General features: G+C 47.4%; 1 protein-coding gene across 1 annotated transcript; it reads left to right on the plus strand.

The window, feature by feature from the left end:
* Nucleotides 1-1,498: 1,498 nt before the first annotated feature.
* On the plus strand, nucleotides 1,499-24,374 carry DRC7 (dynein regulatory complex subunit 7; the record flags this gene model as incomplete). The annotated part of the gene is made up of 17 exons (XM_080638362.1): nucleotides 1,499-1,629; nucleotides 2,067-2,226; nucleotides 3,294-3,419; nucleotides 5,203-5,397; nucleotides 5,723-5,860; nucleotides 6,186-6,404; nucleotides 7,109-7,246; nucleotides 8,126-8,195; nucleotides 8,691-8,819; nucleotides 9,681-9,809; nucleotides 17,736-17,950; nucleotides 18,492-18,704; nucleotides 19,770-19,880; nucleotides 21,299-21,409; nucleotides 22,430-22,624; nucleotides 23,124-23,263; nucleotides 24,284-24,374. The coding sequence occupies 17 exons, from the start codon at nucleotides 1,499-1,501 to the stop codon at nucleotides 24,372-24,374; spliced, it is 2,511 nt and encodes an 836-aa protein (XP_080494488.1).
* Between the last annotated feature and the right edge of the window lie 1,907 nt (nucleotides 24,375-26,281).

A 26,281-nucleotide genomic window follows, 5' to 3' on the forward strand; every position in this document is an offset into this window, starting at 1 on the left:
GGCTGCCAACAACAGTAATTACTCAAGGTGATGATTCTTAAATATATATTGACTATGTATGCGCTTTAATTGCTACAGTCGTCACAACAAAGAGGCAAATGTGAGCATCTATCCACCCAGGCTTTTTCCTAACCACAATGAAAACCACAAAACAAAAGTGTTTAGCACTTGACCTTGCTTACAGCGTAATGAACAACCCATTAGAAAAAGCAGAAAGAAAAGGCGTCCTGCCATCTCTGGCTGCCAGGTTTTGTGCGAGAATCTCTGCTTTCCATTACATGTCGCAGACTCGCTTAGTGAAAGTCACTCACTTAGGGAAGTGAAAGCAGCGCAGCCCAAAGGCTTAGGAAGCGGGGGGCTTTGCAGTTTTATTATTATTAAAAAAAAAAAAAAAAAGAAGAGAGTGGAACTGTGAGTTTCAGAGCAGCTTCCTGGTCTCGGGGGAGCTGTCTGAAGAGCTGTCCCAGCGACCAGGGTTTGGCTGCTTCCCCCCACTTTGCCCAAGTGTCTCCTGGCAGAGAAGGCTGCAGCACACGCGGGCTGTGCACTAGGAGCTCAGCCAGCGAGACGCTCAGACCGGCGGTGAGGAGAGCCGGGACAGCCAAGGGGGTGCGGGCTGAGCACCTGCGCAGCGCCCCCGGACAGCCGGGGCCTGGGAAGGGCTGGTGTCCCGCCCGCGGTGGTGGGAGACCTGAGGGGGGGCCGGGAGGAAGCCTCTCGGTGAAGGCTGGGATAGGCTCAGGGGAAGGCCCCGGGGGAGGCCGGGGTATGCCGCAGGCCCCGCCACGGCCTCGCTCTGCCTCTGTGCCGGCGTTGCCATAGTGAGGGTGCTGGGCAGCAGCGGTGCGGACAGGGAGCGGCAGCGGCAGAGCGGGGCCGCAGAAGCAGTGTGGAGGCCGGGGAGCAGGGCTGGGGCCTCCGTGCCCCCAACTGCAAGGTCTGTGCCTCAGATATCTGTGTGTGCCTCACAGGTCAGCCTGACCGCGGGGAGTGGGAGAAAAACAGCCCCCACGTCCTCGAGAGGACATCAGTAACAAACAGCCTCTGTCCTTGGAGGCTGCTGAGCACTGCGGGACGGCCCGCTTGCTTCAAGGTCCCTGTGCTGCCGGTTCGGCTCCATGTATCCCCGACGGCTGTGGCAGGGCCATCAGCTGGTGCCTGGAGGGTTCCAGAGCCGTCTTCTAGCTGGCAGCAGCCCAAGCAGGTCAAAAGATGCAGCAAGGCACGACAAGCAGGGAGTGCAGCACGACCATGCAGCATGGTGTGCTGAGCCCGGCTCCCCTGGTTAGTATGACACCCAGCAGCATGCAGCCACTTATTCACCAGGCCCACTCCAAACTCGAATTCAGTGTCACTCCTCACTGTCACAACTCAGCTGTGCTCACATACTAAATCACTGTGGCCAGCATGCTAATGTTTCTGTGTTGCTGTGTATCTGGGTCCCACTCCTGAGTTCTCCCTGGTGTAAGTGTTTCTGTAGTTTCCCAGAGGAGGCAGAATGGATGCCGTGGAAGAGAAGGAGGAAGATGAACAAAGAGTGGAAGAAAAGCTGAGAGGTTTGGCAGCCAGTGATGACCTCCAGGGTGTGGAGACAAAGGTGCCTGTGGAGCAAGACTGTGTCCCAAAGCAGTAAGTCATGTGTGTCAGTTGGTTGCTGGCATAAGCAAAGGTGATTCTTCTGGGGTCCACAGGGCGAAGGCACATATGTGGATGGCACACGTGGTCCCCTGGCACAGGGAGGGGAATGAGTGAGTTTCATGTGCCTGGTTTGTCTGTGCAAGAGTGGGCACCTGTGAGTAAGACAAAGTAACTCATTGCACATGCATTCACTGCTGTCATGGCACTATACAAAGATCCCCTCAGCCTCTGGGTGTATGTCAGCTTGCCATCACTCCGGAGGAGCTTGACTATGCAAAAATCATGTCCATGGATATGATCCTCTTTGTTCCTAGGGAAGAGGGAGCCCTTGCCATGTTTTGATAGCAGGTCATCTTGCCTGAATTGCTCCTGCCTTATTACCTCTGTCTTTTTGCCTCCTCCTGCCCTGGAATTGATTTGGGCTCTAGCTCCACTGACATGTCCCAGTTACCATCCTCATATAAGGCCAATTCGCCCAAGGAAAAGCAGCTGCTGCACATCGCTGACAATTTCCTCCAGCAGTATATTCACCTCTGCCCTGACCGCAAGCCGCTCTTCCTCCATCCAGTCAACGAGTGTGGAGTGGAGGTATGGGGTGGTGTGGAGCTGGGGCACATGTGCTGGGCAAGGACAACCCTTCCGTGGGAATGGGAACCCACTTGCTGTGCCCACAGCACACTGAACACCGGGCACCCAGCACCTCGGGAACACCCTGGCTGTCCAAATCCACAAGTGCTGTACCACGCACATGATGGTGGTACCCTGTGGGCTGCAGGCAGCTCGCAGCCCTGCAGCACAATGCTTTTGAAACAGGAAAGACCATAGAAACGTAAAGGAAAGTAAAAGAAACACATGAAATAGATAAGGTTCAGACTTAATCACAGATACGGAATCTGAATCCAGAGTTAGATCTTTCTCTGAATTTCGCAGAAGTTACAGGGAAGGAAGTACACATGCAAGTTTGTGTCTGGTTTTGTTTAGGATTGGATCCAAGCTTCACAACTGCTGTCTAGTTCTGTACCTGATCTGCCCCCTGGCATCTGGAATTGCTACTTTGGATCAGCTTTCCCCAGCGTGTAGTATAAATTGAAAGAATGTGGGTTTAGATTAGACATTAGGCAGAAGTTCTTCCCTGTGAGGGTGGTGAGGCCCTGTTACAAGTTGCCCAGAGAAGCTGTGGCTGCCCCATCCCTGGCAGTGTTCAAGGCCAGGTTGGACGGGGCTTGGAGCAACCTGGTCTAGTGGAAGGTGTCCCTGCCCGTGGCAAGGGACTGGAACTGGATGAGCTTTAAGCATCCTTCCAACCCAAGCCATTCTATGATTCTGTGATTAACATGCTAGGCAAAAAATGCTGGATGTTGTAAAAAGCTGGAAAGGGCAGTAGCTGTTTGTCTTGCTTGAAAACTAAGAGCAGAACTGGCTCGCACCGGTAATGTGTCTGGGCTGAGCTTGAAATTTAGGTACAGACAAGCAGATGGCCTCTCAACCTGTGAAATTTCCATCTTGGAACTGGTGAGGAGGGTTTCTGATGCTGTTGATATGCCGTAGGGAGGTCCTGAATGTGAGCTGCCACACCCAGGGATGTTCTGAGAATGGCTTTGGACAAGAGACTCAGACACCTGTTGAGTGACAAAAGTCCTCTTGTTGCCCTACAGAAGTTTGTGAGCACAACAGTGAGGCCAACCCTGCTGCCTTACACAGAGCTGTACGACTGGGATGGCTGTGCCAGCTTCGTCTCAGATTACCTTGTCATGGAGCCTCTTGAGTGCCCTATCACTCTGGTAAGAAAGGGGCTGCAGTCCCATCAAGAACATTTCCATAATGGAGGTGCCAGAGGGGTCTCTTGGCAGGACACAATGTGGAAACCCCAGTGGCTTGGATTACAAAGGTCTCTGACCTCTCCTTCATGCCCTCATTACTTAGGCAATCCCCCGATCTTTCCAGGCCCTGCACACTCTGGACCTGTAATCCCAGTATACATGCAGTGTGGTACCTGTCCAGGAGTAAGCACCATTTCAACAAGATGGGGCCTGGCCCTCCTCCCAGTCATCCCGTATGACCAGCTGTCCACTGTGGGTTGCAATGGTGATGAGATTCCCCTCAAAGACCAAAACACCTTGGAACAAAGAAGTGTATGAAGCTTAGGGGATGATGTTTGAACTCAGTGACCTGTTCTTAGGGGCTCTAGACATTTCTATCCCTGTTTTGGGATATTTTGTGGTGGCTGAATGGAAATTTCTCAACTGGCAAGAAGGAATGATGCCAGAATTTGGGCAAGTTCTTGGCTGGTGTGAATTTAGCTTATGGGTCTTTTGCTTTAAAACATTGCAGACAGACCAGCTAGAGGTGGAAGTTAAGCCCTTCTCCAGAGTTGTGGTTAGCATTAAATTTTCAGCAGTTAGATGAGCTTGTCCTGCCTATCTCTCCCTATGGTTAAATTTGTCATCAGATTTGAATCAGAATTTTCCCACACCACTTTGGAGAAGACTTCTGGGGTCTGTGGCTGTCATGTTACAAGAGGTATTTCTTCAAAGCCTTTATATTTGATCTGCCTGTCAGTGTCCCTTGTGTCCGACCAGCCTGCCTGCATCGCGTTGTGCATCTTTTACCTTGCAGGTCCCCTTACACTGTGTTGTGCTTAGGGTCACACAGGTGTTAAGGTGCCATTTGTGGTTTGATAGATGATTACTGATTTCCTTTAGAACCATGAGGTTCTAAATCAGCCAGGTTGGAAAAGACCTTTAAGATCATCAAGTCCAACCATTCCCCAGCACTGCCAAGGCCACCGCTGAACCATGTCACTAAAGGCCTTGTCTACACAGTTTGTGAACACTTCCAGGGATGGTGATCATCAGTACTCCATGGCGTACACATGGTGGCACCATCAGTACTCCAGCAGCACCAGGTTAGATTTTGAAGCTCTTTCTTGTCAGTTAAACTAAACAAAACAACAGACTCTAAGATACTCTGTGGAAAGAAGTCCTCCTTCGTGTCTCCCTGATCCACCAATTTAATATTGGTAGTTGATGCTCTTGCATGGTAAATGGTCCTTGGAGCAGGCATAGTTGGGTCGGGCTTGACAATATCTATTTTGAACATAAATGTTAGTCCTGCACTACAGTGAGCCCAGACGCAATCACAGTAACAAAAACAAAAACAAAAAAAAAAAACAAGGTTGATGCTATACCAACAATCCAGTAATTCGGAGGCACACAGTTTCATATCTTTGCTCTTGGGCCTGATGTACTGTTGGACAGTGTGATTTGAGTGGCTTTCTTGTGTGCAGATCATTGGTCATTCTACATCCTGTTTGGATGTCTTCTCTGACTGTCCCCACCAAGAGGGGAACCCAACTTTCTCTATCCCAACCCCACTCATGTTTTGAATATAAGTCCAATAATTTTCTCACAGTGGCTTATATATAGGAATTTTATGTAACAGATTCTCTATGGGTGCATAACCCAGGGATATGGGCAATGCCCTCTTACCTCTCCTGCTTTCTGCCTAGTGTATGTTTCAGCTTCACAAGACAAGCACTGCAGACATGTATCTCTCTCTTTCAAGCCCAGTTCACTTTATTCCCCGACCACCACCCTGAAACAACAGCGAGGGAACTGCTTTGACTTCAGCGTGCTGCTGTGCTCCATGCTGATCGGGGCCGGGTATGATGCCTACTGCGTGCAGGGCTATGCCACCCTTGAGACATGCACCCTGGATGAGACGCAGCAGCTGTGCCCACTGCTCAGGAAGCCACCGGAGGTGAGACCTGCAGGGAGGAGCCCAGCATGCATGCTTAGCCTCTTCATTTCCAGTGAGCTCCAGAAGTGAGCTAAGGGGAACAGCCTCAGGCCCACACGGGGTTTCAGTCTGTACCAGACAGGGACCTCACCAAATGAATCTTTTGAGTGAGTTTCTGCAGTTCCTTAAGAGGCTTCTTTGGCTTCACTGAATTCCTGCACACTAGCTCCAGTATTTGCAAACAGCCAAGGGCTGGGAACTGAGAGTTGCCTGTAAGCCGCGCCTTTTTTCCCTTCTGTTGATCTCTACTGAGTTTCACAGCAATACCCTGCTTTTGTAGACACAGGTACCAGAAGAGGAGGTGAAGAAAAAGTACAGAATTAAGCCTTTACCAGACATGCAGAGCAAGTTTGAGCTTCAGCAGGAGGCCAAGAAGGCAGCAGCAATTGAAGCTGCTCAGAAGGACAAGGAAAGAGACAAGAAGGTGAGCAAACAAGGTCCACCTCACTGTAAACTCCAGGGTCAAGAGATGAGATACAGGGAATGGCTGACCAAGGAAAAGGGCTCACTGGCCTCCTCTGTGAAGTATGACACAACCCTGAGCATGGAGATGAGCACTTGGCCTCTGGGAACACAGCATGTGCTGGCACAGCAGTATGTACCGAGTGTGTGCTACCTCACTCTTCAGAAGAGTGTTAAGGGCCTGGAGACATTTCTAAAGTGGTCAGAGGAGAGATTAAGATTGCCATTGGGTTAGACTAAGTAGCAATAAAATGGCAGTAATAACTGTTCTGTCCTCTCTGATACAGGAAGCGGGAAAGCAAATGCATGAACCTTTGCACGGCTTGCGGGTGCACGCATGGGTTTTGGTTCTGTCTGGGAAGAGGGAGGTTCGCGAGACCTTCTTCATCAACCCCTTCACGGGAAACAGACACAACACCACAGATAGATGCTTCCTTGGGATTGAGAGCGTCTGGAACCACAGGAACTACTGGGTGAATATGCAGGACTGCAGGCACGGCTGCAAGGTAATGAGCCCTTAGCACCCCATGCCTGGGAGGAACAGTTGAGCTAACCAGAGTCCTGGGAAAGTCCAAGATCAGTTGTGATCCCAGTTCCACTTAACCATTCCTTGTGTTGGCTCTGGTCATGTTGCTGTGATGACATAGGCTCTGAACTACTCCAGGACATTCCAGACCCCAAGCTAGCAAATACGGATCATACCTATTAAACCCCTAGAGTGCTAGAATGTCAGCTTTTAAGGCTGAGTGGATGCTCATCCTCCCAAACAACAGCTTTTAAGGCAGAGGATGTTTTGAGCCCATCAGGAAAGATCTTGATTAGGCTCCTCCCACACTCAGCTACTCCCCAGCTGATATAAAGTCTACGAGGCAAGAGTCTGACTTAGAGCAACTTGACTCTGGGGCTATACGTGCCCCAGGGAAGGAGGCAGAAGCATCTCCAGCAACTTTGATTCATCTGTGGCAGAGGCATCATGAGGAAAGGGATCTGCAGTCCTTTAGGCACAGGGGCAGTCTTTGAGGTCCCACCAGCCAGCCAAGGGTCTGACACCACAGTGAGATGCAGGGTCTGTCCTTTATAACTGTCAGGGTTATAAAGGTCTGTCCTTTATAACCTGACAGCCAGCCAGGTCCAGATCACTGCAGGCAGGCAGAGGCAGCCTTCAGTTTAGTGCCCTTGTAGCTAAGTGGGTTTCTTCTGTATGGCCTAGGATCTCATCTTTGACTTGGGTGACGCTATCCACTGGGAAATCATGCTTTCGGAGAGCAACCCTCTTCAGCTGCTCCCTGAGGAGGAGGAAGAGTTATTCGACAGTGACACAGTGAGTGACTCAAACGGCTCTCGTGCAGTGGGGATGCTCTATTGAACTGGTATGCTCGTAGGCCCACGTATGTCTGCCTGCCTGCTGCCCCCTCCAGGTTAGGTCACTATTACTCCAGCTGGGTTTTAATTGCCACTTTCCATTCCTTCTCAATCTTGAATAGTTCTAATGCTTTTTGAAGCAGGACTTCACGTGGTACTTCTGGTGTCCTCAGTGGCTTGGGATCCCTGTAGGCCTCCAGTGCATTGACCTTTGGGACGAAATCAGTAAAAGAAATAAAATCAAAACAGACATTTTCCTGGACACTTTGGCCCTGCTGGTCAGCACCCAGCCCTCCAGGCTGCTAGGTGGAGTTGCCAACCAAGTGTAGGAACAGTGTATGTACTCTAATATAAAAAAAGTGCTGGATACTGGAAGCAAAAGATGGTATGTTGTCCTGTTGGGAGAACACAGCATGATAAAACAGGCATTGCACCAGCATGGCAGGACAGAGGAACACCAATAAAAGCATGTTTCTTCCTGTTATCTGCCCTTCTCAGACTGTGCCCACAACCAGGGAGCAAAGTGTCCTCCACAGTCCACATAATGTTGGTCATCAGTTTGAATGCTGAGAGTCCTGTTCATCCCTTGTCCAGCAGGAACATTAGCCAGGAGAAGATAATTCCATTAATCTAGAGTAGGGATGTGCTAATGAGAGTGTGGGGATGCGGTAAAGCTCTCCTTCCACATAAATGCAGTGTGCTGCTTGCCTCTGTCCTTGGGCTATTATGTGTGACCAACACAGCTCTTATAGCTGTGCCACAGTGTACCCGAGCTGAGTCTGAGCTCTGGTCACTGCATCAAAAGGTCTCTTGGCACAGTAAGTGAAGGTGCCAGAAATACAAATCTCTTTTTCTGTGTCATCAGGAGAGAGAGAAGAGAATGAGTTTTGACATGCCACCATCGTGGGTAGCCCCAATTCGGGTACCTCCCAGAGGTAGGTATTCTTTTGCCTTTTGCTTTGCCCCCAGGTACTCTTTTAGTGGATTTGGGATATTTGTTTGGCTCAAGAGTTCTCCCTTCTGGATGGACAAGGTACAGCAGTGAAGTGCAGCAGATGGAGACAGCAACAGCCATTAGATTGAATGCTTGCCCTCGGTGCACTGTCTCATGCTGAGTGGGAACCCCCTCAACACTCCCCTCACACAGACACACTGTGTTTTCCTGACAGATGAAAATCATCCCAGTTTTGCCTGGGATGGACTTTCTGTTCCAGTTATGCCCCTGCATTATCAAATACCTGCTTTGGGAGAGAAATGAGTTATTATACTATTACAGCTTTGAGGCAGGGTCTGAACAGCTTTGCTGGCAGCTGAACGTGATCAATAAATGCAGCCTTCCCTTAGACTGTGGTTAGCTCCTCTTAAATTCTTTTTCCTTGGGCTGAATACAAGGGAGTAAATCTTTATGACACCTCTATCTCCCACTGCAGAGTTTGAGACCCGGTATTGCCAGGGGAAGAAGGTGACTCTGTACAACAAAGCAAAACTGGAGAAATGGGCACCATACCTGAATGGCGATGGGCTGGTGCAGCGCCTCACCATCTACGCAGGGCCAGACTGTAAGAGGAATGGGTCAACAACTGAGCAGACACAACCAGGTTCTGTTGGTGGGAAGGAGTAGGATGTCCCCTTTCTGCCAGGGTCTCTCTTGTGCTTTCCCATCCATCTTCCTTTCACATTCGGTGGGAATTGTCTACCGCATTTTCAAATGCTTCATCAGGCTGTCTGTCAAGCCCCAGAACTCTCCAGCATTGCTAGGGGGTCCTGTGAGAATTTTGAGTCTGTTTTACAGGCCATTGGTGAGGCTGTGCAGTGCCACAGGTCAGCTGCTTGGATTTTCAGTCTTCAGAGAAATGGAAGTCTGGTTTGATTTGATCCGGTAGTATCACTATTCCCACTGGTGCTGATGGAAGCCATAGAAATATCCAGACTCTGCCCTTTCTGTGGGCACAGAATGGGAAATACCCAGACTGTGGATGTTTCTGTACTCTGAAGCATTATTCTTTGGTCCAAGAAACAGTGTAGATTCCTAACTGGACATCCAGTGTCCTGTCCTCAGTCCTCTTGGATAGTGTAATGTCCCCATCTCATTTTCCTTAACTCCTGACACTATCAGGAAGTATTTGGGGTGGAATTTCTCTTGCCTAAATGTAGCCATGTGCCATGCCACCTTCTCCCCCTGAGCTGACTACTTTACTTCTTGTTGATGGAGAGGAATAATCTCTCCTAAGGTATAATTTATCTACTGAAATGTAGCTTAGGATTCATCTACAAAATGCTCCTGTGCACAGGACCACTTCAAGTGACTGTACTGCATCAGGAGCACAGAGTGCTTGCACAGACACTGAGAGTGCATAAGATGAATCTTACCACCTCCAACAGGGTGATGTGGCGTTGTGAAATGCTTTGTCTCCTGCCAGATACTGATGTAGTGGAGGTGAGAGAGTGGTTTGAACACCGAGAAGACACCCTGGTCAGGAGAGAAGTGAATAAACAAACACAGCTGACCACAGACTACTTCAGCAAAGGACATTCCCTCTGTCTTAAAGGTATTCCAGGTTATCTGGCAGCCTGTCCTGGGTTCAGCAGTAGCAGTCAGTTTTTCTCCTTCTTAGTAGCTGTTGCAGCACTGTGTTTTTGACTTTTGGCCTGGGAAGAGCTGGTATCACCGATGTTTAGACTGACCAAGGACTTTGTGAGTCTCATGCTCTGCCAGGGAGGAGGAGGGGCTGGGAGGAAGCAGGGACAGGACGCCTGACCCAAACTAGCCAAAGAGGTATTCCATACCACAGCACGTCATGCCCGGGGATGTAACTGGGAGCTACCCGGAAGGGCACGTCCTCTTTTCGGTCGGGCTCTTTTCCGGCGAGCGGTATCATATTTTCTTCCCTTGTTATTTCTCTTATCATTATTATTATTGGTGGCAGCAGTAGTGATTTGTGTTATACCTGAGTTACTGGACTGTTTTTATCTCAACCCGTGGGAGTTACATTCTTTCGATTCTCCTTCCCATCCCTCTGGGGAGTGGGGTTGGGGGAAGTAGACTGCGTGGTTCTAATTTACAGCCGGGGCTTAAACCACGACAGTTCTTTTTGGCGCCCAACGTGGGGCACGAAGGGTTGAGATAACGACAGATCTGACTGGAGTGTGTCTAATCGTATTTGTGATAAGCATTCAGTGTTTTGGATTAATAGTCACTCGTCACAATGCTGATTTATTGGCTCTCAAAGTTGTTGTTTTTGATCTCACAGTCTCAATATGCCATAGGTTACTTAGAGCCGGTATTTGCTGTGTTGGTGTTTTTCAAGTGTGGGGCTTGGGCTAAGGTTGTTGTCTCGTTGTATTTTGTGGCAATGACTTGTAATACAATAGAAGGATTGATCATGAAACTGGTCTGGCTTATGTTCCCAGTGTGGTCACCACCTTTATACTTTGAGAGGTATATAATACAAATGCTTAGCAACTATACATCTTTTTTCTCCTTCCTGGGTGGTCAACCTATGAAGGAGACATTCTTTTACCCTCCCAGTGCCCCTCCCAGACCGTTTACAGCATCGTTTGAGAGTTTTGAAATTTTTGAGTGGCCTTTTAATATTGTTGAGACCTGTTTGCTGATTGTGATGGGGGTCACCATGTTGGCACGCATACAGAGTGTGTTTTGTTCACAACCATTACGTCTGATCTCAAGAGTTAAGCAGAGTTGGGTTTGGGTCTTGTCTGGGGTTAGACGACAAAATAGGGGGACCGAGAGATTTTCCCCGAGGTTGGATAGCCATGAGTGGCAGGGTGTGTGGGATAGTATGGGCAAGTATCTAGGTCAGTGGGCCCCTCCAGTGTTTTGGAATTTCACCACTGAACAACTGCAAAATCCAGAAGAATTAGTAAAACACTTAAATGAGGTGTGTTGTCATCCTGGTCATACCAGAGAGGGACAAATCATGTCAACGTGCTGGGGCTTGGCCTATGCTTACTGGGCCTTGTTCAACGCTATCCAGCACCTTCAAAAGGGAAAAAATGTCCCTGGATCTGAGGGCGAAGCAACAGACAGCGCAGCTACTCCAGCTCTGAGCACAGCAGCTACACCACCCCGAGCAACAAGTACAGCTGCTACTCAAACTTTGACTGCAACAGACAGTGCAGCTACCCCAGCAACAAGTACAGCTGCTACTCAAACTTTGACTGCAACAGACAGTGCAGCTACCCCAGCAACAAGTACAGCCACTACTCAAACTTTGACTGCAACAGACAGTGCAGCTACCCCAGTGACAAGTACAGCCACTACTCAAACTTCGACTGCAACAGACAGTGCAGCTACCCCAGCGACAAGTACAGCCGCTACTCAAACTTCAACTGCAACAGACAGCGAAGCTACCCCAGCTCCAACCACAGCAGCTACACCACCCCCAGCGACAAGTACTGTTGCTACTCAAACCACAGTGATGACTGCAGCTAAACCAGAGGACCAATTCATACCAATATCGATTGCCCCTCTACGCAAGAGAAAAAGCAAAAAAGAGGCAGAAGGGTGAAGCAAGATGAAGAAACAATGTATTCACCACCCAGGCCACCATCTGATCAGGAGTCATCATCACATGACAAAGAAGAAGAAGAGGTGACTTCTCGACCTCAGACCTCAACCGAGCTACGGAATATGCGAAAAGATTTTACCCATCAACCAGGGGAGCACATCATCACCTGGTTGCTCCGATGCTGGGACAATGGAGCCGATGGTCACGAACTAGGAGGTACGGAAGCCAAGCAGCTGGGATCACTTGCTAGAGAAGGGGGAATTGACAAAGCAATTGCAAGAGAGAAAAAGTCCCTCAGTCTTTGGAGGCGGCTCTTGGCAGCTGTGAAAGAAATGTTTCCATACAAGGACGATGTTACGAGTCGTTCGGCCAAGTGGACTACTTTAGACAAAGGCATCCAGTCTCTGAGGGAATCAGCCATCGTAGAGATGATCTATCACATCAAACCGAATAACGGAGATATACCCATAGACCCAGATGAAGTCGAATGTACACGACCCATGTGGTGAAAACTTACACGGAATGCACCATCATCATACGCCCATTCATTGGCAACAGTAACCTGGGGTGACATAGTAACACCAACAGTGGATGAAATGATTCATAAACTCCGAGAGTTCGAAGACAATCTCACCCCTTCCATCATCTCAGCTGTGGAAAAACTGTCCCAGGATGTCAGACAATTGAGGGACGATCTATCTGATTTATCCAGCTCCTCACGTGTACCAACACACGTCTCAGCTGTTAACGAAAGACGTCCTATTGTTCGAGACAGAAGATATAGAAGGCAAACACCACGGGCCACCCTATGGTTTTACCTGCGGGATCATGGAGAAGACATGACGAAGTGGGATGGAAAACCTACTTCAGCTTTGGAGGAACGGGTGCATGAATTGAAAATAGGAACAAGGGTCAAGACTAATCATCCCATGAGAGCTGCAGCTTCAGTCTCTGGTGAGCAGGTTCCCAGATGGAGTGGAAGAGCTGATTTTACTCCAGCTCCTATGATAACGAAGAATAATCCCTTTCAATACGACTTAGGTGTCCAACGTTGTGATGACAATTAGAGGGACCCTGCCTCCAGCCAGGTGGAGGTAGGGGACAATGGGATTTACTGGACTGTGTGGGTCAGATGGCCTGGCCCATCAGTCCCACAGAAGTATAAAGCTCTCGTAGATACCAGTGCACAGTGTACCCTGATGCCGTCAAGCTGTCAAGGGGTGGAACCCATCTATATCTCTGGAGTGACAGGAGGATCCCAAGAGTTGACTGTACTGGAGGCTGAGATCAGCCTGACTGGAAGGAAATGGCAAAAGCACCCCATTGTGACTGGTCCAGAGGCTCCATGCGTCCTCGGCATAGATTACCTCAGGAGAGGGTATTTCAAAGACCCAAAAGGGTACCGATGGGCTTTTGGTATTGCTGCTTTGGAGACTGAGGAAAATGAGCAGCTGTCCACCTTGCCTGGTCTCTCAGAGGATCCTTCTATTGTGGGATTGTTGAAGGTCGAAGAACAACAAGTGCCAATCGCGACCGCAACAGTGCACCAGCGGCAGTATCGCACCAACCGAGACTCCCTGATTCCCATCCATAAGCTGATCCGTAGTCTGGAGAGTCAGGGAATGATGAGCAGGACCCGCTCACCCTTTAATAGCCCCATATGGCCAGTGCGAAAGTCTAACGGAGAGTGGAGACTAACAGTAGACTATCGTGGCCTGAATGAAGTCACACCACCATTGAGTGCTGCTGTACCGGACATGCTAGACCTTCAGTATGAACTGGAGTCAAAGGCAGCCAAGTGGTATGCCACGACTGATATTGCCAATGCATTCTTCTCAATTCCTTTGGCAGCAGAGTGCAGGCCACAGTTTGCTTTTACTTGGAGGGGTGTCCAGTACACTTGGAACTGACTGCCCCAGGGGTGGAAACACAGCCCTACTATCTGCCATGGACTGATCCAGACTCCACTGGAACAGGGGCAAGCTCCAGAACACCTGCAGTACATTGATGACATTATTGTGTGGGGTGATACAGTGGAAGAAGTCTTTGAGAAAGGGAGGGAAATAATCCAAATCCTGCTGAAAGCTGGTTTTGCCATAAAACGGAGTAAGGTCAAGGGACCTGCACAGGAGATTCAGTTTTTGGGAATAAAATGGCAAGATGGACGTCACCAGATCCCTACAGATGTGATCAACAAAATAACAGCAATGTCTCCACCAACTAATAAGAAAGAAACACAAGCTTTCTTGGGTGCTGTGGGGTTCTGGAGAATGCACATCCCAAATTACAGTTCGATTGTAAGCCCTCTCTATCATGTGACCCGGAAGAAGAACGATTTTAAATGGGGCCCTGAGCAACAACAAGCCTTTGAGCAAATTAAACATGAGATAGTTCATGCAGTGGCCCTTGGACCAGTCTGGACTGGGCCAGATGTAAAAAATGTACTGTACACCGCAGCTGGGGAGAATGGTCCTACCTGGACCCTCTGGCAGAAAGCTCCAGGGGAGACTCGAGGTCGACCCCTCGGCTTTTGGAGTTGGGGATACAAAGGATCTGAGGCCAGCTATACCCCAACTGAGAAAGAGATACTGGCAGCCTATGAAGGGGTTCGAGCTGCTTCGGAGGTGATTGGCACTGAAGCACAGCTCCTCCTGGCATCCCGGTTGCCCGTTCTGGGCTGGATGTTCAAAGGCAGGGTCTCCTCTACACATCATGCAACCGATGCGACATGGAGTAAATGGGCTGCACTAATTACACAACGAGCTCGAATAGGAAATCCCAGTCGTCCAGGCATTCTAGAAGTCATCATGGACTGGCCAGAGGGCAAAGATTTTGGAATGTCACCAGAGGAGGAGGTGATGCGTGCTGAAGAGGCCCCACCACTTAATAAACTGTCAGAAAGTGAAAAGCAGTATGCCTTGTTTACTGATGGGTCCTGCCGTATTGTGGGAAAGCATCGGAGATGGAAGGCAGCTGTATGGAGTCCTCAACGACAAGTTGCAGAAACTGCTGAAGGAGAGGGTAAATTGAGTCAGTTTGCCGAGGTGAAAGCCATCCAGCTGGCCCTGGACATTGCAGAACGAGAAAAGTGGCCAGTACTTTATCTCTATACTGACTCATGGATGGTGGCAAATGCCCTGTGGGGGTGGTTGCAGCAATGGAAGCAGAGCAACTGGCAACGCAGAGGTAAACCCATCTGGGCTGCTGCACTGTGGCAAGATATCGCTGCCCGGGTGCAGAACCTGGTGGTGAAGGTACGCCATGTAGACGCCCATGTACCCAAGAGTCGGGCCACTGAGGAACACCGGAACAACCAACAAGTGGATAAAGCTGCTAAGATTGAAGTGGCTCAGATGGACTTAGATTGGCAACATAAAGGTGAATTATTTTTGGCTCGGTGGGCCCATGACACTTCAGGCCATCAGGGCAGAGATGCAACATATAGATGGGCCTGTGATTGAGGGGTGGACTTAACAATGGACACTATTGCCCAGGTTATTCATGAGTGTGGAACATGTGCTGCAATTAAACAAGCCAAACAGTTAAAGCCTCTTTGGTATGGAGGACAATGGCTGAAGTATAAATATGGGGAGGCCTGGCAGATTGATTATATCACACTCCCACCAACCCGCCAAGGCAAGCGCCATGTGCTTACCATGGTGGAAGCAACTACCGGATGGCTGGAAACATATGCTGTGCCCCATGCCACTGCCAGGAACACTATCCTGGGCCTTGAGAACCAGAGTTTGTGGCGACATGGCACCCCAGAAAGAATTGAATCAGATAATGGGACTCATTTCCGGAATAACCTTATAGACACTTGGGCCAAAGAGCATGGCATTGAGTGGGTATATCACATCCCCTACCATGCACCAGCCTCTGGGAAAATCGAACGGTACAATGGGCTGTTAAAATCTACACTGAGAGCAATGGGTGGGGGAACTTTCAAGCATTGGGATACACACTTACCAAAGGCCACCTGGTTGGTCAACACCGGAGGATCTGCCAACAGGGCTGGCCCAGCCCAGTCAGAACTTTTACATATTGTAGAGGGGGACAAAGTTCCTGTGGTGCACATGAAGAATTTGCTGGGGAAGACAGTCTGGGTTATTCCTGCTTCAGGTAAAGGCAAACCCACTCGTGGGATTGCTTTTGCTCAGAGACCTGGATATACTTGGTGGGTAATGCGGGAAGATGGGGAAGTCCGATGCGTACCTCAAGGGAATTTGATTTTAGGGGAAAACAGACAATGAACTCAATTGTACGCTGTTGCCTGCTATAGCCATCAACTAGAAGTCTGCAGGGCACCAGCGACTGGCCCTGACTTCCCTCCGACCATCATCCCAACAGAGAATGAACTTTGATAGAACCGGACGACTTCTACAGTAAAGGAATGATCAGCATCAGCAGACAACGATCCAACACTGCACACAGCTTCTCCTGCCCTGAAAGACTGTTCCAAGAGATGGAGCCCAACATCATGAACCGAATGGACTCAGTAGCTTTATAGGAATTGGTCCGTGCACTAAGATAACAGTGCACTGAAATGAGAGTGAGGGTATATGGAAAATGTGGGATCTGAGCATGACGTGAATGGTATGGAATAAGTGGTGGATACTGTCCTGGGTTCAGCAGTAGCAGTCAGTTTTTCTCCTTCTTAGTAGCTGTTGCAGTACTGTGTTTTTGACTTTTGGCCTGGGAAGAGCTGGTATCACCGATGTTTAGACTGACCAAGGACTTTGTGAGTCTCATGCTCTGCCAGGGAGGAGGAGGGGCTGGGAGGAAGCAGGGACAGGACGCCTGACCCAAACTAGCCAAAGAGGTATTCCATACCACAGCACGTCATGCCCGGGGATGTAACTGGGAGCTACCCGGAAGGGCACGTCCTCTTTTCGGTCGGGCTCTTTTCCGGCGAGCGGTATCATATTTTCTTCCCTTGTTATTTCTCTTATCATTATTATTATTGGTGGCAGCAGTAGTGATTTGTGTTATACCTGAGTTACTGGACTGTTTTTATCTCAACCCGTGGGAGTTACATTCTTTCGATTCTCCTCCCCATCCCTCTGGGGAGTGGGGTTGGGGGAAGTAGACTGCGTGGTTCTAATTTACAGCGGGGCTTAAACCACGACACAGCCACTGCAGCCGGTAGGACTCCGTTGGCTTACAGTCCTGGAGAGTGCTCTCGCCAGCGTAACAAGAGAAAAATACATATCTATCATATATATGGTGATCTAATTTACTTTTAAAAGTAGAGATGATAGAACTAGAAACTTTCTCCTTAGGATTATAGAATCACAGACTGATTTGGGTTGGAAGGAACCTTAAAGTTTGTCCAGTTCCAACCCCCTGCCATGGACAGGGACACCTTCCACTAGAGCAGGTTGCTCCAAGCTCCATCCAACCTGGTCTTGAACACTGCCAGGGATGGGGCAGCCACAGCTTCTCTGGACAACCTGTGCCAGAGCCTCAGCACGCTCACAGGGAAGAACTTCTGCCTAAGGTCTTGGTTCAATCTCCTGTCTGTCAAGTTAAAACCATTCCCTCTTGTCCTGTCCTAACAGGCCCTTGTCAAAAGCCAGTTTCCATGTAAAAAGTCCCTTTTTTGATCTGTCAGTGTTGAGCAGCTGGGGGAGAGAAAGTCCTGCATCAGATCTATTGCTCAAGCAGCATTTCACCCAGAGGCTGTGCCCATTCCTGATTTGGGCAGGATCCAGGCTCCACTCACTGCTGCATTACTGTGTAAGGAAGGCAGTAACCCTTTGACCCTGTAAAGCCATCCTGCCATCCTTAGGCCATGACATGTTGGTACACAACAGTGAGGAGATTACATTCCCTTCTTATACTCTTGGGTGCATTTGATTTATTGGATGCTGAAGAAAATGAGACTTCCTCTGGACACACTCATGTTCACCATATCATAGCTGCTAATCTCTTTTACATCCTCAGCTCACACCTATACGTCGCTGGAGCCCAAGACTGGACATACAATGGAGTTTTACAATGAGGCACGAGTTGATGGCCTCCAGAAGCGTGTTGAAACTGCTAGTGAGATGACAGAGTACTTCATGGGGCGGGATGACTTCCTTTACCTTCGGCATGTCAACTTTGGCAACCAAGGAGATGAAACACAGAGAATTGACATGAGCTCCAAGCCTATCATGGTACGGTCAAGACAGGAACAGAATATCTGTTACAGTGATATTTATACTGCACAGAACATACTGCCTAGTACTCTAGGTTCATTTTCGGTGGACACAGCCAGAGCAAAGCTCCAGATGAGATACCCAAGCCTTGCTCAGCTGTTGTGTCTCAGGGCTGCTTGCCTGACAGAGGGCTACAATGTGACCAGTTGTCACCAGCTGCCTGGAGCAGCTAGAATAAGTGGGAAACTAAGACTTGGAAAATGTGTATCAGAGAAAAGGAAAAAAGCTTGACTATGATTTCGGAATGAGATTTTCACAGGACTCAAAACTACTAAAATGATCTCATGTTCTGACCCCAAACTAATAACATTTTAGGTTAAGCAGCTTTGCGCTATTTTCCTCAGGCATAGGAAAGAACAGTAGGACTATGGGCCAAGAGGTGCCATTGTAATCCAGGCAGAAAAGCCCAATTTTTCCCTTGGGTTTTTACCCAACTCTGCAAATCTTTCCAGTTTTTTTGTCTAATCTGCTTCTGTCTCTCTTTTTTCACCCCCATTAGCAAATCAAGGAGTGTTTTCACAGAAACCCAGAAAAGCCTGCTGATGAAGACGTCGCAGAATGTATCTTTCTGATCACAGAGGAGGACATCTATCTGACATACCACCTCAAAGATAAATACATTACTGCCTCAAAGAAGCTTTTCCACAAACTGCCAGAGAGGGGTAGTAAACATAAAGTCTTCATGACCCCAGAAACATGCATCACATACCAGGTATGAAGTAAAACTACTTATATCGAAGTTTTTCTAGAGCACAAGACACAAAGGGAAGGTGAAATGTCAGTGGAAGAACTCCAAGCATGCCTTATTCCATGCTGCCCTCTGCTCCATGTGCACACCTCCCTCACAGACAGCCTCCCTGCTGACAGTACAAACACTCCTGGAGATGCATTGTCATTCTGGAATGTAGGACATACTGTAGCATGAAAGGCTTGCTGTGACCGTGCCTGAGGTCGTCTTCCTAGACCTGGTCATCAGGCAGCACAGGCACTGGGATCTTTCAAGGTGCTGGTTCAGTAGCTGTTGGGCTCAGTTGTGTGGATTCATGGCAGGGAAGCTGAAATTTCCTCTGCTGTTCTCTCTTGAAGAAGAGGTACAGCAGAGAAGCAGAGGCAGACATCCCAGACATCCCATCCATTTCTGCCGTGGACTTCTTGGTTCATTTTGTTGCTTATATCTTCCAGTTTACCCTGCAGATGCAGAACAAGACACTAAAGCTTAATGTGTTGTTGATAGATAGGTAGATAGATGATTGATTGATAGATAGATAGATAGCCTTCAATAAAAGATGTTCTGAAATAAGTGGAGCGCTGTCATTAAGCCAAATTCTCTCATTTGGGGGAGGGGTCACTCCACTGACATCATTGATGTGAGTCTGTAACCATAAATTCTGCAGTGATGCTGCACAATTACACTTAGGAAAATCAAAGAGAGATTAAAAATACAGGATTTTTTAATGTTAAGCAAGTTTTCTTGATGTTTCTATTTCCCACTGAGGAGGATGTACAGGGAACGAGTGCCATCCTTTCATCTCTAATCCTGCAAAACTGGTTCAAACCATATAAAAGTGCAAGATGTGTCATCTGCCTCACATTACCAATGGATTCAAAATCAAAATGAAGTCTAATAAAGTGTTTTCTATGGGTTAGATATTTCAGTGATGGAAATCAGTGTCACTATCTTGACTATAGCAGAGTTGTGCCAATTTCTGATAGCAGAGTACCTGGTACCATGCACCCAGAGAGTGCTACTGGCCTTCACTAGTTCATCTGCTTCCAGGCAGGGTCCTTTGAGAAAGGCAAGAGTTTGTTCCATCTGTACAACTTGTTGAAGGAGCTGACAGCAAAAGAGAAGCGGGTTAAGGAACAAGTCCGGCAATCTGAAGCAGAGGTAACAGGGGAGGTGCCCACACTGGGTCAGAGTTGGTCAGGCATGGGAATCATAGAATGGTTTGGGTTGGAAAGGACCTTAAGATCATCCAGTTCCAACCCCCTGCCACAGGCAGGGACATCTTCCACTAGAGCAGGTTGCTCAAAGCCCTGTCCAACGTGGCCTTGAACACTGCCAGGGATGGGGCAGCCACAGATTCTCTGGGCAACCTGTGCCAGGGCCTCACCACCCTCACAGGGAAGAACTTCTTCCTTGTATCTAACCTGAACTTCCCCTGTTTATATTTGAACCTACTGACCCTTGTCCTATCACTACAGTCCCTGATGAAGAGTGCCTCTTCAGCATCCAAATAATTTGAGCTGCTTGGTTGACAAAGTATTCTCAACATAAGCTGTGGTAAAAATAAAACTGGTGCCACAGAGCTGGTCTCCATGCTGAATTCTTGAGCTTGCAGCCCAGCCATTGCTCAGTAAAGATGTAGCTTTAATGTATTTATGGAGAGTCACGAACACTCCTGCTCTTACTCTTCATTCTCTGAAAGACAGTTTCAGGGAGCAAATGACCGTGTATGAATTGGGGCATCTGGAAACATACCTGCCTTTTGCCTGAGAATGAGACCAAAAAGAAAAGATATTGTATGTGATACATCTGGTTGCTAGGCATTTCCAGGAAGTCCTAATCAAAACACTGAAGTAACTTTTTGTGAGAGCAGCTGTAGGGAAATACTTCATAAAATACATTGCTTGTACTCCTAATCACACTGTGAACCCTGTAACAAATCCATGTTCTTTGTACTTGTACTTCATGTAGTATTTCTAGTACTTCATGCTAAATACAACCATTCTAGCAGATGGAGGAAAAGCTGCTGGATATTTTTAAATGTTTTGCTTAGGAAGAGGAACCCTTGAAGGAGCTGGAGAAGTACTCGATTCTATTAGCCCAGAATACTAGTAATAATTAAGAACAAGATTGCAAAAGTCCTTCTTTTTTTTTTTTCTCCAGAAATTTGAAGTTTATTCCCTGTGACCTCATGAACACCTTGCTAAATTTCTCTCTCGATGTATCAATAGACAAAATATTCATATTGCTTGTGCTGTATATCCTGTTGAGACAAAGAATAAGACAAAGCTATCAGTGCAGTTTCAGAAGTAGTTGCAAGACCATGACTTCAGAAGAGCTTTCTTAACACATAATATCAATAATTGTGTTCAAGAATTTAATACAGAGCAGCAACCTAAATACAAAAACACTATTGGTTTGAGCTATCAGCAGAATATGGACATACTTGAATAGATCTCCTATATTTAATCCTGTACTGCATTTCTTGTACACAGCATCTGATCTGCTAGCAGGTCAAGCATGTAAAAGTGCTGTTGTTTTGTAAAAAAGCTGAGGGCTCTTTCTTTGATTTTTGGAAGGTGTTAACTATTTTGAAGATCCGTCAGACTGAAGAAGCCGATATTAAATTATCAGTTTCAATTTATAATAGAGAGAGGAAGGAAGAGAGAAGACGACAGCATGAAGCCATGGTAGGTCAACTTCATTAATCCTAGTATTTCTAACCTGTACACAAATAAATCTAGAGAAAGCTTTTTCTGTCTGAGAATTGCCTCTGAGGAGCTGTTAGTACCATTAAAATACTTGGGCTGATCACCTAGCAAGTTAGCACAACTTCAGCAGAGTTCCCATTAAAACAACATAATCATGCTTTGACCTTCTGGAAAAATTTACATCACCAAGACAGATTGTTGTTTTACTTTGTTTAATTGATAAAATAATGAACAAGTATTAGCTGAGAGTAGGGATTATAGCGGGAAGTATGAGAATGGATTCCAAGGTGCATCTTTCTAGCCAGACTCATTTTGTTAGGCAAACACGCACTTCTTTGTGTGACAGGAATCAGTTGATTTCTTGGGTTTCATTCTTACTTGCATGGCCAGTTTTGTTCCAGGGTTTCTGTTGAGGAATTAAGAACTTAGAAATGCTCTGGACAAATAAAAAAATAATAATTATTTTCAGTTTTTCCAAGATCTCCAGGGTGCTTCTTGTGAATGGTTTTTAGACTGAATAGAGAAGTTATAAAAGGTGGTACTAAATTTTACATGCTAAACTTCTGCCATGAAACAAAACAGGGGCAAAGATGCAAGAACCAGCTACTCACCAGCCTATAAACTTGTGTCACTCAAAACACCCTGTCCTAATGTCTTCCTGTCCTAATACAAAGAGATTTCGTAGATCCCTTCTTGCATCTCAGTGGATTACACATTTTCTATAAGAGATGTCTTTAAAATCAAGGAAATGAGGAGAAATGTTAAAAAAGGATGATTGAAAAGAAACTACAGAATAAAAAACACACTGGGAAAGGGTTGATATGCAAAGCTAATGCAAAGCAGTAATTTTGATCAAATTAAGAAAAAGAAATATTATTTCCTTCCAGGGGTGGCCACAGGGGAAGGAGTTTTGGCCTTTGCTTTTGTTTTGCTTTATCATGGGGTGTTTGGGGAAGTAGGTAAATGGAACCATGACTCTTTCTGTCCTTTCCCCTCTAGAAGAGTACCATGAAGGATGAGCTCCTTGGACAGAAGAAACAGGATCTGGACTACTTAGCACCTTTCCTTATTCGAAATGGCTGCAGAGATAAGCTGAATCAGGAGCAGGCCCTGCGTGTCAGAGATGACTGCCTGACTGATTTTAAGCATCATCTCACTTACAAAGTCAACCTCATCCAGGCTCGCCTTGAAAAGGTATTCCCAGTCGTGTTCCAGGATGTGCATGCTTTTGGAGACTCTTCTGCACTGGCAGGAGGGTAACACGCATCTAATTGTGACAGCAGGCAAGAAACAAACCTCCTTTGATTAAAGAGCCATAAACATGCTTGGTTTTATTTTTTTACTTTTTGTTGTTGTTGTTGCTGTTGTTAGCATCTGAGATCAAAGAACAAAACAGCCTCAGGGTGAAAGTCCCTATCTCAGAGCTGATTTAGGTGCCTAGTGCTTCTTCACTACAGGGAGGCAACACATTGAGGTTTTGCTGCCTCTTGCTGTTCCACGTTTTGATGTCTCGCATTGTCTTGTTCGGTGAGACCTCATCTCAAACTTACTGCCGTCCATAAAAGTAAACCAGCTCCAGTTTGTGGTTTCCTTCCTCTCAGCTCCCTGAACTTTTGAGTTGCACTTCGGTGTGCCTTTGCTCCTTGCTCTCCTTTCCATTACCCTGGCTCACGGTTGCTTGCTCCCCCAACAGGCAGTGAAGGAGCTGCAAAAGAGACACCTGTGGTTTCAGGAAAACAAGAACCAGCTCAGCACAAAGGAGAAGGATGACTACCTCTCTAGTTGCTCTGAATCCATGTTTCATATCAACATTCTAGAGCAGAGACTCAACAGGTAACTGGACTGCCTAAGTAGTGCCCAGGGGAGGTCTACAAGTCATCCCCCCAGGAACTGAGGCTATTTTAGAATCACAGAATCATAGAATAGTTAAGGTTGGAAAGGATCTTAAGATCATCAAGTTCCAACCCCCCTGCCATGGGCAGGGACACCTCACACTAAACCATGTCACCCAAGGCTCTGTCCAACCTGGCCTTGAACACTGCCAGGGATGGAGCATTCACAACTTCCTTGGGCAACCCATTCCAGTGCCTCACCACCCTCACAGTAAAGAACTTCCTCCTTACATCCAATCTAAACTTCCCCTGTTTAAGTTTTAACCCATTACCCCTTGTCCTGGCACTACAGTCCCTGATGAATAGTCCATCCCCAGCATCCTTGTAGGCCCCCTTCAGACACTTGAAGCTGCTATGAGGTCTCCATGCAGCCTTCTCCAGGCTGAACAGCCCCAACTTTCTCAGCCTGTCTTCATACGGGAGGTGCTCCAGTCCCCTGATCATCCTCATGGCCCTCCCCTGGACTTGTTCCAACAGTTCCATGTCCTTTTTATGTTGAGGACACCAGAACTGCACACAATACTCCAAGTGAGGTCTCACGAGAGAAGAGTAGAGGGGCAGGATCACCTCCTTCGACCTGCTGGTCACGCTTCTTTTAATGAAGCCCAGGATACGGTTGGCTTCTGGGCTGCAAGTGTACACTGAAGCAGGCTCATGTTAAGTTTCTCATTGACCAATACCCCCAAGTCCTTCTCTGCAGGGCTGCTCTGAATCTCTCCTTTGTCCAACCTGTAGCTGTGCCTGGGATTGCTCCGACCCAGGTGTAGGACCTTGCACTTGGCATGGTTAAACTTCATAAGGCTGGCATCAGCCCACCTCACAAATGTGTCAAGGTCCCTCTGGATGGCATTCCTTTCCTCCAGTGTATCAACTGAACCACATAACTTGGTGTCATCGGCAAACAATATCCTACTCAATGTCCTGCTGCAGTTTTTCTCTGATATCCCCCTTCTTGTTCTAGGGAAAAGCGGATGGCACCACAGAAACACCTTGCTCTAGAGGATAAGTTACGCATGGATCCTCGCCTAGCACCGCACCTTGGTTACATCTGATTTCCTTATTCCTTCACACACCAGACAGTGGGAATCCGTGCTGAAGCCTGAGAGGAGCAGCCTGGAAAAACAGTGTGGAAAGGTTTTCCTACCTGGCCACAGTAAATCTTTTGTTATTATCAGATTGGTGGAGATTTTAATAAACTTGTTGCATTCCCCTATCTTTTTATTTTCCCTCCTTTTGTTTTAAGGCCCATCTACAGTTGCATTGGTTGTCTGTAATTCCATCATGCTTGAGACCCCAGGTCTGAGTGATACCTCACCTTTAAGGTCTGCTGCAGAAGCGGCTACAAATCATGCACGCTGTATTGCAGGACTCCTCCAAACCTGCTCCCTAGCTGCAGACAACAGGAGGAGGATTACTTGGGAATACTGATTCTTTTCCAACAAAATAACATTTTTGCAGTTTTCTAAGTCTATAATTTGGTTTTGTAAGTAGCATAAGCAAAGATCTTGAACTTGTAAGATCACAACAAATGTAACAAGTCTTTGACCTTATTGAGAGGTCAGACTTTGGCTTTTAACATCTTTGTTTTTCTCTCTGAATGTCTCCACTCACAAATATAGGCAGACAGGGTAAAAAGTCAGGAGTAAATCCAAAAGCATTCCCAATTGAATAAATTTTAGATAATCAAGTATTTTGGTTAACTCACCAAGATCCACAAATGGAAATCACTATGTGTGGCATTTATTGGTATTCATGTGAGTACCTGAAGCTGGTAGGAGACAATCCCTGATGTACTCTGTAGTACATTGAGCACCATAGACACCCACAAGGGTCCCATCTACAGGTCCAGTCCCTCTAAGGGTCATCTTCAGTGAAGACTATACTGATTGCAGCTGGGGAACGCTTCTGCTCACTGTGCTGTGGTACCTCAGAGAAAGGGACATCACACCTGAAATAAGGCATGTACTAGAGCAGACTTCTTGGTTTATGTTAGCTGTCCATTTTAATGCAATAGATATACTAGAGAGCTTTTACAGAGAAAGATCCATCTCAACTGCCTGTTTTATTGCAAAAGTCATTTCTCTCCTGTGTTGTTTGTTATGTTTTTAAGAGATGAACACAGTGTTAAGACCAGAAGCCACTACAGCTCATTATGCCTATGCAGTTAATGTTGCTGCAGTGTTTGGTGCCCACCACAGCAAATGCCACAGGTCTGCTCAGGCCTCCCAGCTCCCAGTTTTGAAGCTGTGAGATGTTTCATGACAGCATGTTGTGTTCCAAGCCATCTGACAGCAGCAGCAGCCTATTTTACAGCACCACCATTTCTGACAGCTCTGCACTCCTCCATGAGTGCTTGGCTGGTAGGGCAACCCAGTGCAGACACAAACAGGCCAGGGAAGGAGATTGTTCACAAACAGTTCCCTCTTGCAGATAAAGAGGGATTCAGATAAGAGGGGTTCAGATAAGAATGCCCCACTGAAAAGGATCATCAGGGATTTCAGGAAAGCCAAAAAAATGTCCAAATCAGAAGAACTGTGAACTGGTGAAGGACTAAGGGACCTCAGAGAACTGGGGAAAAGGGAAACCCTAAGGTCTCTAAACAAAAAGGAAAGGGAGAAAGGGGAGGAAGAAAGGGAGGGCAGGGTGAGAAAAAAGAAGGGGGTGAAAGATAAAAAGGGGGGCAGGAAAGGGGGGGAAAAGAAGGGGGGAGGAGAAGGGGAGAAAAAATGGGGAGAGGGAAAGGAAAGGGATGGGTGAGAAGACGGAAAGAAAAAGGAGCAAGCAAGCCTGTGGTTATCACACACACACACACAGAGTATGCTAGAGATTGGAAGGGACCTCAAAAGATCATCCAGTCCAATCCCCCTGCCAGAGCAGGAACACCTAGATGAGGTTACACAGGAATGTGTCCAGGTGGGCCTTGAATGTCTCCAGAGAAGGAGACTCCACAACCCCCCTG

Source organism: Psittacula echo (assembly GCF_963264785.1).
Source record: "Psittacula echo genome assembly, chromosome: Z".
Classification (NCBI taxonomy): Eukaryota; Metazoa; Chordata; class Aves; order Psittaciformes; family Psittacidae; genus Psittacula; species Psittacula echo.